The 14244-nt window shown below is 41.7% G+C and overlaps 1 protein-coding gene across 3 annotated transcripts in view; it reads right to left on the bottom strand.

The window, feature by feature from the left end:
• Positions 1–12165: 12165 nt before the first annotated feature.
• TUNAR (TCL1 upstream neural differentiation-associated RNA) overlaps positions 12166–14244 on the bottom strand; it is a 92833-nt gene continuing 90754 nt past the window's right edge. For all 3 annotated transcript variants that reach the window (XM_059850254.1, XM_059850251.1, XM_059850253.1), the window contains one exon: positions 12166–13074. In XM_059850254.1, the coding sequence (XP_059706237.1) occupies positions 12889–13035 (147 nt within the window). In that variant the 5' untranslated portion in view covers positions 13036–13074 and the 3' untranslated portion in view covers positions 12166–12888. The remainder of the gene's footprint in view (positions 13075–14244) is intronic.

The following is a 14244-nucleotide window of genomic DNA, read 5'->3' as shown; positions in this document are numbered from 1 at the left end:
CTTACAGAATGGGGAGGAGGACACTTTATGCCAAACAGAGATGTATTTATTTCCTCTTAAAAGAAAAGATCAGCCTCTTACTTCTGTATTCAGAAGTGTGCATTTACAGAGTTGTTACATTGCCGACAGCCAGACTTTAAATATTTATTGCCTGTGTGGTTGAAAAATAATACAATCAGATGACAAGCAATCCTCCACAGATTCTCCTTCTGACAATATTTCAAGCCATGGGGGAACACACACTACAGCTAGCTGGCAACTTACTCCACGAGCAGCTCTGCAGGGACAGATCCTGCTGGAATGCTGGGTTCCTCCACAACTGGGAGAGGAACACAAGCCTAAGGAGACCAGGGCTTCACATCTCACAGAAAAGATCCAGACTCCCAAACCAAAACAGAGGGAAAGGATCATCAGAATACTAATGCTCGGTTTTGCATACTCTTGGTGCACCACACAGAGAATTTTCCTGGCTTTTGGACTGCAGAATCTGTGCCAGCCATTCGGCAGCCTGAGTCTCCCCACAGATCCACAGGGGAGGCATCTTGAGCAGCAATGAAGACAGAAGTCACAAGGAATGGGAAACTCTCCTTTGGACAGGCCAAACCTGCAATTTGACAAATATTCTCCTGTTCAGGAGGAGCCACCAGTGTCACTGCAATAGGGAGCAACATCCCAGGAAACTGCAGCATGTCTCAAAAGATCATCCCAGATTTTCAAACACCTTATGTGTCACCAGGGCTCAGCATTCCCCTGCAGGACACCACTGATGTGTTCATCTGTGTTAGAAAAACCTAAATCAGGTTCACTTCTAAATCAGGCTAAGTCTTAAGAACCAATCAAACTTTTGCCCTAAGATACAGCCTTTCTCCTGATGGCAAGGGTAAATCTACTGTCCTTTTCTTTCTGGACAAAACATTTTTCTTTTTTCTAGCCTAAAGCTTTGCCTCAGGTTTATTCCTTTGGAAATGAAGGAACAGGGAGGAGCAGAGGACTTGCCATTGCTCCTTCTTCAGCTGCCACATCACACTCCCAGCTCTCCTCCTCTGAGATCACTTCCCTGTGCTTGCACTTGGTAGAAGCTGACTCTCTACATCTTGTTTTCCCAAGCACTCCTTGCTCCCTCAGCACAGGGGCTTCATCAGTGTCTCTGTTCTGCCCCAAATGTTCTGCCCTTCCTTCCCCAGGCTGCCCCGCTGGGCAGGGGGCTCATGGGACAGGTTTCTGCCTCTCTGCAGCCTGGGAGGGCCAGGGCCAGCACAGCCAGTCCCAAAACTGAAACATCTCTGCCTCTGCCTGACCATGAGCTTTGGCCCCAGACACAGGTGTGGGACAGAGTTGTGTAATTTTCATCAGAGAATACCTTCAGACTGCTGTCTACAGCTCAGACTGCTTTTGGGGGCAGCCACGCTCACTTCAAGGGTTTCCCACTGCCAAAGCAGCCATTGACAGTGAAGAGTGTGTTGATATACCCAGCAAGGAGAATGACAACAAATATCAGAGGAAACACGAATTAAAATTAATTAAACATGTGTATAAAAATAATTACATTGTGCAAAAGGACACATGCAAACTGACATTCCACGGGTGATTCATGCTTCCCTGGTTTTTTTCCCATGTTCCCTTGAGGTCTGCTCTTAGCCATCCTGAGGAGGGGTGTTTGCTCACAGAGCCATGCTGCCTGCGTGGGGAGCGCTCACCTGATCTTCAGCATCAGCACGGCCACATCTGCTGGAACGGAGCACGTGAGATCTCAAGGACAGCCACAGATCTGCCTGTGTCTTCTAGGCTTTCCCAATGCCCTGGAACAAAAAAAGCTCAAAACCCAGACAGAATCACTAACAGGCAGATTTTTAGGACCTCAGCTTCGTTACAGAATGCTGCAAAGGTTCAGTTAGATTAGCTGGGACCTCGTGTGCATGAAATCAGCTTGATCACCATCACTAGTTCTGTAAGACTAGCACTGCAGGAAGAATGGGATTGTACCAGACAATAAACTGATGTTTTTTTCTAAGCAGCTTTATCAAAAACCTCAGAGCCCTCATTACAAGAGACTCTGACATCTCCACCCCTCAGCTCTTTCTCTATTAACCAAAGTGTGTAAGGAAGGAATTTTAGATGCCTTTGCAATGCAGCACTGACTGCAGCATTCAGTCACAGATTCCTGCACAGTGATCTTCCTCTGTGGCTCAAAGTGCTTCACCACGGGCTCTGATGGCTGCACTTTAGTCCAAGAAGTTCTGGTAGCTTAGGCCCCCCTGGCAGAGTCCTCTCTGCAGCTGCCCTGGTACTGGGTCTCACTCACCAGCCTTTTTTGCTCCCCTCAGAAAAGCTGAGGGGCAGCTGTATCATCTCTGTGTGGTGGTGATGTATTTCTGACAAGCTTTAAATGAGGGAAGGGGCAGAGCTGGTAGGAAAGGCAAAGCATGGCAGGTATACAATGGGAACGGCCCACGGATGTTCTGGCTGTGGGAAAGGATGATAGCACAGCTGGTGACATTGGTGGCTGAAATGGGATCAGAAGATAAAATAGAGCCTTGGGCAAGGAAGAGGTTCTCAGTTTAAATCTGAGGCACATAAAGCAGAGAGAGCTAGCCATTCAAGCAAGACTGCTTAGCTACAATGTTTTGTAAGGAATGCACAAGGCTGATGTTATGAGCCAGGAAACAAGAAGGGAGTTGCAGAAAGGAGAAAAGAGACTGAGAGGGAAATGAATGAGTGCTCTGGGACATTTGTTCCCTTCTATTTCAGAGAAATACATCTTTCAAGCAGTAATAACCTCCTTAAAAAGCAAAATGGACTGAGTGTTTCAGTGCAGCTGCAGGACACTGCCCTGCTCCAGTGAAGCACTTAAGCACATCCTTACTTTCAGGCTTATGGGCAGCCCAGAAAGCCAACAGGACCATGCACTTTCTTGGACAGCATCATGAATATAAATGCTCTGCTGGATTCAGACCTGGAAGCTAGAGTCTGCCTTCAGCTCCAGTCATGTAACCTCAACAAAGGCTGCACTGACAGCTGGGAAACACCACCCTGTGTGTATGTGACTGTAATGAAAATGATCTTACCAAAGAAAAGACACTGAATTGAACTAATATATTTAACTTTTACATAATAAAGTTATAATTTTCAAGGCAGTTTTCAAAGAGCCTTTGGATAGATGCAGTATATCCTTCTGCTTCTATCACTCCTCCAGAAATCATGGCTTCTAAAATGTACTTATTTCTTATAGAATTCTATACATTTTGGTCTGTGGAGCTTGAATTGATTGATATAAGCAGATGTGTTTTATTTTTACAACTGGACTATTTAACTATTTAATTTCTTTTGCTAAAACTACTTCTCAGCAATGACATATCAACAATGCAATCACACAGGACTTGATGAGTAAAAAGACACAGAAAGAAGGAGGAAACCATCTGCTTGAAAGAAGAGTATCCATCCTCTGCACAGGGACAAGACTATAAAAACTTACTGATCTGAAAGGATAGTGGAAAGTACCAGTCAGATTCTGTTCTTCTGTTCTGTTAAGCCACACTTCAGTACATCCTTCTGGAAACCAAGCATGGACTAATGGAGGAACAATCTGCATGCCTATTGATTTCTTTATTTAGTTTGCAGGCAGTGGAATTGGAGCACAAGGATCACTGTTTTCAGACCTTTCACTTTATTCTGCAAAATGACAAAAAGTTATACAAAATTTTTGAGCTCATTTGACAATTGTAGAGATGTCTCAGAACTAAAAGTGTTTCAGCTGGTGTTAATTGTGGTATTTTAATAACATGAGATTGTTATCCTCTTCAGGTTTCATGGCATCATTCTACTTTTGCCACTAATTTTGTAAGGACCCTTTATTTTCAGACAAGCAACAATGTTTGAATCAATTCAAATTATTAACCTCTACTAGTGAAAGTCAAATAAGGTGTCATCCCCCTCATAAGCCATGCTGGATGAGGAGAAGGCTGAGGTACTAAACAACTTTTTCCCCTCAATCTTCAATGGAAATCTCTCTTTCCACACCTCTGGAGTGGATGGACAGCAGGGTGGGGACTGGGGAGCTAAGTGCCTCCACTGAAAACTGAAAAAGGGCAAGTTTTAGATCAGATAGGAAGGAATTCCTTACTGTGGGAGAGGTGAAGAACTGGAACGAAGTGCCCAGAGAAGCTGTGGAGGATCCATTCCTCGAAAGGCTCAAGGCCGGGTTGGATGGGGCTCTGAGCAACCTGGTCTAGTTAAAAGTGTCCCTGCCCATGGCAGGGGGAGTTGGAATGAAATGACTTTACAACCCAAACCATTCTATGATTCTATTATGATTGTTACTTTTGTATCTCATTTAGTCTCTGAGATGATGGGAATATCCCAGCAACTCCAGGAAGAATTTGTGAGCACTCCAGGCACTGTGGATGAAACAGGCTATCACTGCAATTCTTACACCACCATGTCATGGAAGTGCTCACAATTCAAGACTCATATAAGTGACTCTTAAAAGCTGAGCTACACTTAAAAATTATCCTTAAACAATCTGAGAATTTTAAACCAAACAGAGTCAAATTTTAAAGAAGAAGATTCTCAGCTGGATGCCCAGGCCTTCATCTGCAGTCTTCACCCACCCTGTCACATGGAGGGGGCAGGAGTCGGAGGAACACAGGTGCAGAAAACTGCTCCCTTTTCAAACCCTACCAGGAAGTGAGGCTGCTCCTATTAGGATTGCCTGAGGACTTGGTGATTGTCTAGTTTCCAGAAAAGGAAGCTGAGGGAGGATCTCATTGTTCTCTACAGCTTCTTGAGGAGGGAAAGTAGAGAGGAAGGCACTAAGCATTTCTCCTTGGAATACAGTGATACGTGGTCTGGGAGTGGTGTCCAAAGTTGCATCAGGGGAGATCCAGAGATGGCATTAGGAAACATTTCTTTCCCAAGAGTGTGGTTTAGAATAGGACTGCAATAGGCTTCCCAGAGAGGTGGTTCATGACCCAAACCTGCTAGTATTTAAGAGGCATTGGAACAGTGGCCTTAGTAATGTGTTCTTGCTTTTGGACAGTCCAGATGGTTGTTGTAGGTCCCTTCCAACTAAAGTATTGCATCCTATTGTATTCTATAGGAAAAGGCACATACAGGAAAGTATGGAGGGTAAGGGATTACAGCATCACACAACATCCTCTGGGGAATTGGCATGGTCCCATTTTGGAAGATGCCTTTTCAGGCCACTTGAGTCAAAGCAGTGGTGAATTCTGGGGATGAGGATGGCACCAGGTGCTGCCAAGGGCCCTTCTCAGCTCCTGAGAGCCACTTCTGTAAAAAGATGTATTTTGAGGAGAGACATTCAGGAGCACCTTAAGAAATCACTGGTTGTTTTTCTGTTTTATGTTAGGCTACTGCTTGGTGGTGTTGTTTTTCTCTAGACCAATGAAACCAGAGAGAAAATGGTGACATTTCAAATTTTGGGATGTTAATGACTTTACTATTATTGCCTTTCATCAAGTCTAGAGGGCACGGAACACTTGGTCTGTCAGGGTACACCAAGGGCTGCTGCCCCATGGGAGAAGGTCAGCCAGGAGCTGAGCACTGTCTGTGGTCATCAGATTTTTTGCCTTGCTCTGAAAATTGCAAATACACTGCAATGAACTGTTTCAAGGAGTTTCACAGCTGGACTCTTTTTTTTTTTAAACCAAAAGAATCTAATATTGTATGTGGCACCATATCAGGGTCTCTTGGGCCATATGAACAGTCTCAAGAAATAACACCCCTGTTTTGTGTAAATGGTCATATACTTTCAATCTAAGCTTGTGGTGAGGTTTGCATAATTGAATGGTACTTTGGATGTGATATATTTCTCCTTGTAATCTTTAAAACAGGAGATGGGTATGTACTGGAAAGAGGCTTATAAAACTTAAAAAGCAACAAAGGATGCAAAATCCATTTGCTGGTGTTTGCACAGCTCAGTGAAACTGTACATAAATATTATTCTATAATCAAATAGAAATTGTATGTTGGCTGACAGTGAAACAGAAAGGAAGATGTAAAACATTCAGCACTGAGATTTTTTTAAAGCCATTTAGGGAAATGCTTAATTTCTGATGGAAAATGTAGATTTCATATTCCTCTATGGTGTTTATTCTTTCATTGATTAGGAAGGCTTTAGCATCATTGTCATCGATCACGCAGTCTGAAAAATATCAGCTAAAAATAAGGGCAGTGAGACAAAGAGAAAGAGCTCATTGTACAGGAAATTTCTTATTTTTCCCTGTCTGATTAGCTGTATCTTTGCTACAGCTGAATTGTCAGCTCACTATCAACTAATGCCCCCAACCTGCAAATACATATTCATATGCATATTAACTGTAAAGAAACTTAGCCCCTTAATCTGAGTTATGTACATGAGTAGTCTCAGCAGAGTGAGCTTCTAAATTATGTCCTGGTGTGTATTATACAGTGTCAGCAGGGGTATAAGAATGATAGTTGTGTGGTCTCCCTTTGAGTTTGAATCTGCTCAAAGTGTATATGTCTGGCATGGTTTTCTTTTAGCTAATGCAAACATTTCAAATACCTCTCAGTTTGCTGGCATTTATTTGAATATGCACTGCTCTAAATGATGGAACTTTGTCCCACAGAATTCCAAAAATAATGGTATCAAATTATAAAAGCACTGCTAACTATGTGCACTGGATGCAAAAAAACCCCACTGACTGGCTTTTCCTGCTCACAAGAATGGAATAATATAACACTGACAATATAATCTTCATTCCTTTCTTCGGCATCCAGTACCAATGCTTTTGCATGAGCTATCATTATTACAGAAACAAGAATAGCATCTGCAAAACTAAAATTGAATTCTTTGGTAGGGAGGGAAAAAGAAGCAGCACATTAAAATTTGAAAACATATATAGTAAATTTTAATCCATATTTTAAATTGACAAAGCCAGAATTATTTATAAAGACTTTCTCATCAAGTTTGCAGGAAATAAAGGTGAGAAATCACGCCCTGCTGCACAAACATTTTATTACATTTACCCACCACCAATATGAATCCACCATAATACCACTGCTCCTCAAGGAGGGAAGTGTTGGGGAAAGCAGCCACAGTGCATTAACCTCTGGCTGCCTGTGGCTCCCACATGGTGTCCCTTGCAAATGCTTGTCCCTTAACACCTTGATGGCAGAGACTGACAACACCCAAGGCTTGTTATGGTGACAGCTTCATGATATCAAGGCCAAATGAAAGTATCATGACATTTAATATGTTCCTGAAGACTTGGCTGCGGGAGCCATTTGAGTTTAACAAAGTCTCAGCATCACAAAAGAAGTCTGCCTCAGTCTGAATGGTGACTGGGCCTGTGGAGAAGAACCTGGAGTCCAGGAAATTAACTTGCCTTTGCCAGACTGTGAGGAACAGTGGGTGGGAAAAGGGTCCCATCAGCACCCTAGGCAGGTGGCCTTGTCATTGTCAGCCAGAAATGGATGCTCCTGCTGCTGTTTCTGCTGTGCAAGAGTGACCTGGTTCCTTATTCTAGATTAGAAAAGTCCAGAGCTGTTTACTTCCCTCAGAGGGAAGTTCTGCAGCTGCCACAAGAGGCTCAGGGTGGTGCATGGGTCACCTGCAGCTGAACTAGGATGGTTGCAGAAGAAGGGGTCCCAGTGGGGAGAGCAAAGTGCCTTTCTGTCAACAAGGCAGGGTGTCCTTTCACTCTACAGAGCTTGACTTGGGATCCAGAACACTTGCACAGAACACTTTTTGGGCTGTGTGGGCCAGTCACAGCCCAGCCCCACGGCCTGGGTGTCACAGAGGCTGTGTCAGTGTGAGACCACACCAGGTGTGGTGTGTGGTGTGCCATGCACGTGAACAGGCACTCTCCAGGTGACAGCTCCATTATGTAAAGCTGGATCATTGGAAACAGTTGGGTGCCTTCAGCTCTACAAATTGCCTTTCACAGTCTGAGCCCCCAGGTGAAATGCAGATTAGCAAACCTAATGCCTGAGACAAGGAAATTCTTATTGGACAACAGATGGTTCATATGCAGATAAATGCATAGGGAAGCATGTGGGATTTCAGTCTGATGTGGAGGTTTCCACACTGAATAATAGGTTTTGTTTCTCTTGGATCAGTGGTGGGGAAAGAAAGCTACACTGAGTTTATAAGATCTTCTGGGATGAGCCTCCAAAACACACAGCCAGGCATGGAAGCAGGGCAGGTTCTGCGGGGTGTCTGCAGTGCATCTGCTGGAAATAAAGGTAAACAGATTTTTTTATTTGTTGATGTTGCATTATGTGCTATTTCATAAATTTGTAAATCTTGGTAAATCTGTGCATTCTGTTCCGGAGAAGACAAAGCCTCTCAGTAAACAAGAGGTGCTTACATTTATGTGCACTGTGTTCCTGGGCTGCCAAACAGTTCTCTTGGGAAGGAAGATGCTCAGAGTCCTGGTCAGTGTTTTCTTTGGAAGACTGCTGCTGAAATATTTTCAATGAGGTTCTTTCTTTCAATTAGAAAAATTTCTTCCAGAAAATTTCCAAGGAACAATAATATTTTTTTCTCCAAAACATTGGCTAACCAGAAACAAAGTACTCCAGCTAGACCTCAAACTAATTAGTAAATTCTGCAGTGCTGCCTCCCTGTAGCTGTAATTCAGTTAATGTTTATCCTTTCCCTCTATGGGCCAAGTTCTCTGCATATGCCATAATTCACACAGAAATGGTAATTCTGACTCAGAAGAGATGAGATCTCTTGACACAGATGAGATCTTGGAGCATTTGGGGTGAGCTCCAGTGTATATATTAAATGGAAGTATAAGACACATGGACTTAAGCAATGCTTGAAGTTTGGTTGTGCTGTAATTGAAGATTTCTTTTCTATTTTGATGCCTACTGAATCAAAATTTTACCTGTAGGCCAGGAATGGGATTTGTCTGGGAATTCACAGAGTGAAGTATCCCCTAGATTATCAGACAGTAACATGATGATGATGATTGACTGTCCTTAAAATAATAAAACTCAGGCCCATAATAGATTGTTACACCTCAGTAAAACAAAACAACTGCTTCCAAAGGCTGCCAGGCTGGGTTTGTGTTCAAGCTCTCCTCAGGCACAATGAGCCACACACTGCTGCAGAGTGCAGGTGGGAGGAGCAGAAGGTACAGAACTGAAAGGACTGCCCTGAGAGCCAACACACAGGGTGATACATTCCTGTCTAAGGATGTGGTTCCAAGATGTTGAGTTTTCAAGGCAGTTGTGGGAACCAGACTGCAGGGCAGTAACCTGTCTGTTTTCTTTCTCCTAATCCTGTTGTGTGCATAATAAATAGTTTTATCTTCTCCCTTCTTGAAAGTCTTTCTGTATCCACCTGCCAACACAACAGATAATAATGGGGACAGTGTCATCTTTCTGTCACCTCATGAAAATATTTTTCATTCCCATGACCCAGACCATCAAACTACATAGGATATGTATTCTTAGTTGCCTGAAGCAAAAGGTGATGCTTTAATATCTTATTATGATATTGGATATTAATTTCCTTCTACTCAAATGCAAAGATGAAAGTTCCTGTCACTAATGGACTAATACTTCATTTTTTTAAAATTTACTTTGGAAACTGTTAGCATTATATACAAGTCAAGCCAAAAATGAGACTGTTGGATTTTTTTCCGTGCCAAAGCAGATTTACCATTCAACTCTTGTAATGAGAAGTTTTATTCAACTGTTTATAGAGCAGTTGCTGACTATAAGGTATCCATGACATTTATATTACCTAGTCCAATATTTCTTATAGGTGCATGCTGAAAACTGCTCACATAAAAAAAGCATGAGGGTAATTTGGCTGCAGCTGTCACGGAGCCAAGAGCAGACCTGCCCACAGCTCCCTGGGTAGGCACACCTTCAGATCCTTGTATAAAATATCCCTCTTCCACTGTCATTCTTGAAAACATAGTTTTCCCCTATCACTGTTCATGAATACCAAATAAAATGTAAAGAAATTGCCCTCAAAGGAAACTCTTCATTTTTATTTAAATGAATACTTAATGAATCTACTTAAGAAGAAATTGCCCCGGGATATTTCTAGAACTATCTGTGAACAGAAACCTGTAAAATTAAAATATTAAATGTTAAACTTTTTATGGAATGGGATAAACCTTTCTTCCTCTTTCCAAGGAATAGAGGTCCTGTGGCAAAGCACGCTGCACACAGCTGCTGCTGGTGTGGGGTGATAGTGCACCTGGACACACTGCCTCCATCAGGACTAACAGGCAAAGCACAGCAGAGAAAGCATGGAATCCTTAGGCCCTTGATCCACCATTTCAGCTTATTTGGGCTGTTTGCCACACCTGACTTGCTGAAGGTGCTGGCCCATCTCTGAGTAAGTGCAGCTGTGATGAACAGCAAAAGCTCCCACTTTGCCTCAGTGCGTGAGGTGTCCTTTGCTGTTTTCCAATGCACAGCTTTAATTTGTAATAATAGTAGAACTCCTCATGAAATTTCATTCATTAAGCATCTTCCTGCCCCCAAGAAGATCTGTTACCATTTGATGCAGAGGGAGGCAAAGAAATATCTGGCATGAGACCTTTGACTCAGAGGATGTCCCTCTAGAAGATGAGCATGAGCCTTGGGCAGATTGCTGTGGTGTTTGCTGGAAAAGGAGAAGTTCAAGAGAAATATCTGCAGAGAAGATCCTGGCAGGCAAGGGGCTGGCTGAAGTTACACTGGTGCCTGGAGCATGTGCAGGTGCTCAAAGCCATAGGCTGGGAGCAGCAGTAGTTTAAAAAGAAGAAAAAAATGCTAGTGGAGTGGAATATATTTTAGCTATCAGGATGATCAAAAAGTAGAGTTTGCTGATTACTTAGAATTAATAATAAATAGCTATAAATTCAAACACAAGATCACCTTCACTGAGCTACACTGTCCTGCACCACTACTGTTCCTTGTCCTCTCTCAGAGCTGCAGCACTACCAGCACTGTGCAAGCACAAATGTTTCCTCAGCCATGCTGGCATGCATGGCACTGGCTTTCTGTGCTGTTTTCTACTTCAAATCTCTGCTCATTTTCTCACCTCTCTCACCCCGTCATGTTTTCATTAACATGAGATTATTTTTGCTTTGCTTTCCTTCAGTCTTCATATTGGATTTCATTGTAATTTATTTACTGACCTTTTTTCTACTGTTAATGGTTTTGTTACTGACTCTCTGATACCATAAGAGACTAAACACCTCTGTTTATAAGAGGTGCCCCTCAGGATTTTCCAGGCTTTCTTTTATATCCTGCACTGAAATGCTTTATTTTTGAGATCATTCCTAGACCCTGGAAAATGGTGAAAAACTCATTATTGACTCCAGAGGGACTGGTCTGATCACTAAAATTAATAAGACTCTAAGGTGAAAATTTTCACAGCTCTAGCTTACTTCAATACCAATCCTCCTTGTGCATCTGAGGATGCAATCCAAACCACAAGTCAGTAAACAATTAATTGACCTGTTTTTTAAGAGGATGTATCAGTTAGTAGGCAATGTACTTAGGCAGCTTGAGGCAGAATTGAAATCTCATATTTTTAATGCTTTGTATATTTATAGGTACTGAACTCTGAAGAAAAAATGGTGATCATCATCATTGTACATTCCTGTCAAAAACACAAGTCAGAGAACTTCACTGCACCAACTCAGTTAAAGCACATGTCAGAGAAGCGTAAAGAGTTAATGATCCTCACATTTAAAATACACTCTGTATTTACAAGCTGGATTTCACTTCAGCTCACTATAGGCTCTATAAATTTCTCTTTTCAACTGTATGAACCTCTGCTCACTTCTCTCAGCACAAGTACTTAGAGAGCGTGACCAGATACTGAAAGCCATAAATTCTATGAGTTTTGCAATATTTTGTGAAATGCCTCAGTGTTTCTTTCATTTGCTTTTTCTTTTTTTAACTATAAATAGAGCCTTCTTTCTGCAACCAGTCTCCAAAGGTCACCTTACAATGTTTTGCTATTTCCCATATTAAGCAGCAATGCTTTTCAGCTGACAATCCAACTTCAAGTCATGCATGTGAGCATGATGTGAGCTTGCTTCAGACCTCAGTGAGAGGGCTGCAAACAAGACGGCTGTATAATTGCCAAGGAAAATAACATCCATTGTCAAAAGGGGCACTTAATCAAACAAAATTTAGCTGCATGAATACAAGTGTCTCCAAATATTTGGTTCATGCTAAAAATATAGCACATTTATTAAAAATATATATTTATAAACATTGGTATGAACAGACACAGATGTTAAGCAAATGAGAAAGGAAAAATAACCAAGTAATGTATTTCTCCCAACATTTTATCAGGTTTAGGCAGACCTTGCTCAACAGAATTGTTTTTTTCATGATTGCACCATATGTTCATTCTAAATAAAAAGCTTGTCAGATTCAATGTAAGTAAAAGCAAAAACCAAGAGAAAAAACCATTTGACCTAACAGACACGTGATCTGTGCTATGAAGCTATCTTTGAGTTCAATCTTTGCGGGTATACAGCATACATTTCTAATTATATATAGTTTACAGTTTCTTTCTTTTCCTTTTTTTTTTCCTTTCTTGTATTTTATTTTCTTTTCCTTTTTTTTTAAATTGTTTTAAAACAACATATCCCTGGTGGATTTCTTCAAACCTACAACTTATATAACTGCAGTCATTCTCCCCCAAACTGAAAACCAAACTGAAAGGGAGAGGGCAGGAAGAAGAGTTAAGCTTATTACTGTGTGAAAAAGTCTTGTTCAATTAATTGTGCTTCAGTCTTCACTGCCTTCAGGCAGTGCTTTTATGATGTGTTAATATAATACAGAGTCAATTCTGATTAAAGAACTTGTCAATAGTCAGCAATGTTTGTTGTCACTCTTAATGGCCGTTTTATCTGGTCTATTTGCATGCCTTCTAGTTTACAACGTTGTATAAATATACACAAAAATGATCACAATGAGGTTCAGAATTGTCCCAATAATTCCAAGCATTGCCAAGATGGTTTCTTCTTTGCTTTCCTTTTCTTGACTGCCTTTATCTTCTTCATTTCCACTAGTGATTACCATCTTGGTGGCCAGTTTCTTTATCCTCCCCTTCAGAATAACCTAGATTTAGGAACAAAAACATCAAAATGGATTATTAGTTGGAGTACAGAAACTCATATTAATAGTGGAATCAATGGCAGAATTTTTTGCCCCATAACACATTTTATTAACAATTCACTTGAAAAGAATTTGTATTTCTATTAGCTGTTCAGTAAATAATTAAAATTATAGTTCAGCTATTCTGTGGTTTACTTATAACCCTCTGCTTATGTGCCAGCAATTACTCCTAGCACACATAACAGCTGCCATAACATTATAAAACTGGTCAGAAATGTACCATGAAGTGAGACTCCTCCAGCATCAGTGGGGACTTTGCCTGCACTGGGATCTTGCCATGTGGTAGAGACCCCATATTTACACTTCAGTGCCAAGAAGTGAGTGAGGGAAATAAAACTGGGAAGACCTTGCTTCTTTTTTTACTAGGAAAAAATCATTAAAGAGAAAGGCATTTTGTCTCCCGATGAGAAGGAAGACAGCAGTGACTTCTTAATAAATAATTCAAAATAAAAGCAAAACCAAAATAACATCCATCTTGGCTTTTATTTTCCTCGTTCTTAATGTATGATGAAAAGTTACTTGCAGTGCACTGAGCTGAAATGTATCGATCTGCCTGCAGGGAGAATACAGCCCTTTCCCAAGCAACAGCCCCAGCCTAAAAAAAGAAGATTCCTCAAATGTGGGACGAGCCCTGACTCCCAGCACGGCTGAAGCTACAAACAAAGAAGCTTCCTTGGTCTTCCCACCATCTGATTGTTCAAATTAGAAATGGATAAATTCTTATCTGTGTTTATCTAACACTGCAAATTTTAATCACATGGGCAAACCAGAGTGTCCCAGAAAACTGAAAAAGGTTGGCTGGTCTCCCAATGCCAACTGATCTGCCAAGATCTGGGTTCAGGCAAAGCCCTGCTGCTGTCTTCCAGGCTACAAACCATATCCCATCGTATTTCTGCAGCAGAAAGCAGTGGTAAGATGTAGAAAAAAAAGTTGTTCCCCAACAGCTCCTTCCTTAAAGAGGGATTTGATTTGGTCCTTTAGTGGACCCTCGTTCCCTCCTCCACTCACAAAGCACAAGCAGTACCCAGGCAGTGCATATATGCAGGGGGGAGAGGGCTCCTCAAAAACTGCCCACCACCTCTGTGGGCACCTCCCCTCCAGCAGGAATCATCA

The sequence above is a fragment of the Haemorhous mexicanus genome, chromosome 6 (assembly GCF_027477595.1).
Source record: "Haemorhous mexicanus isolate bHaeMex1 chromosome 6, bHaeMex1.pri, whole genome shotgun sequence".
Classification (NCBI taxonomy): domain Eukaryota; kingdom Metazoa; phylum Chordata; class Aves; order Passeriformes; family Fringillidae; genus Haemorhous; species Haemorhous mexicanus.
Note: the sequence above shows the minus strand (reverse complement) of the source record. Positions and strands in the feature narration are given on the sequence as shown.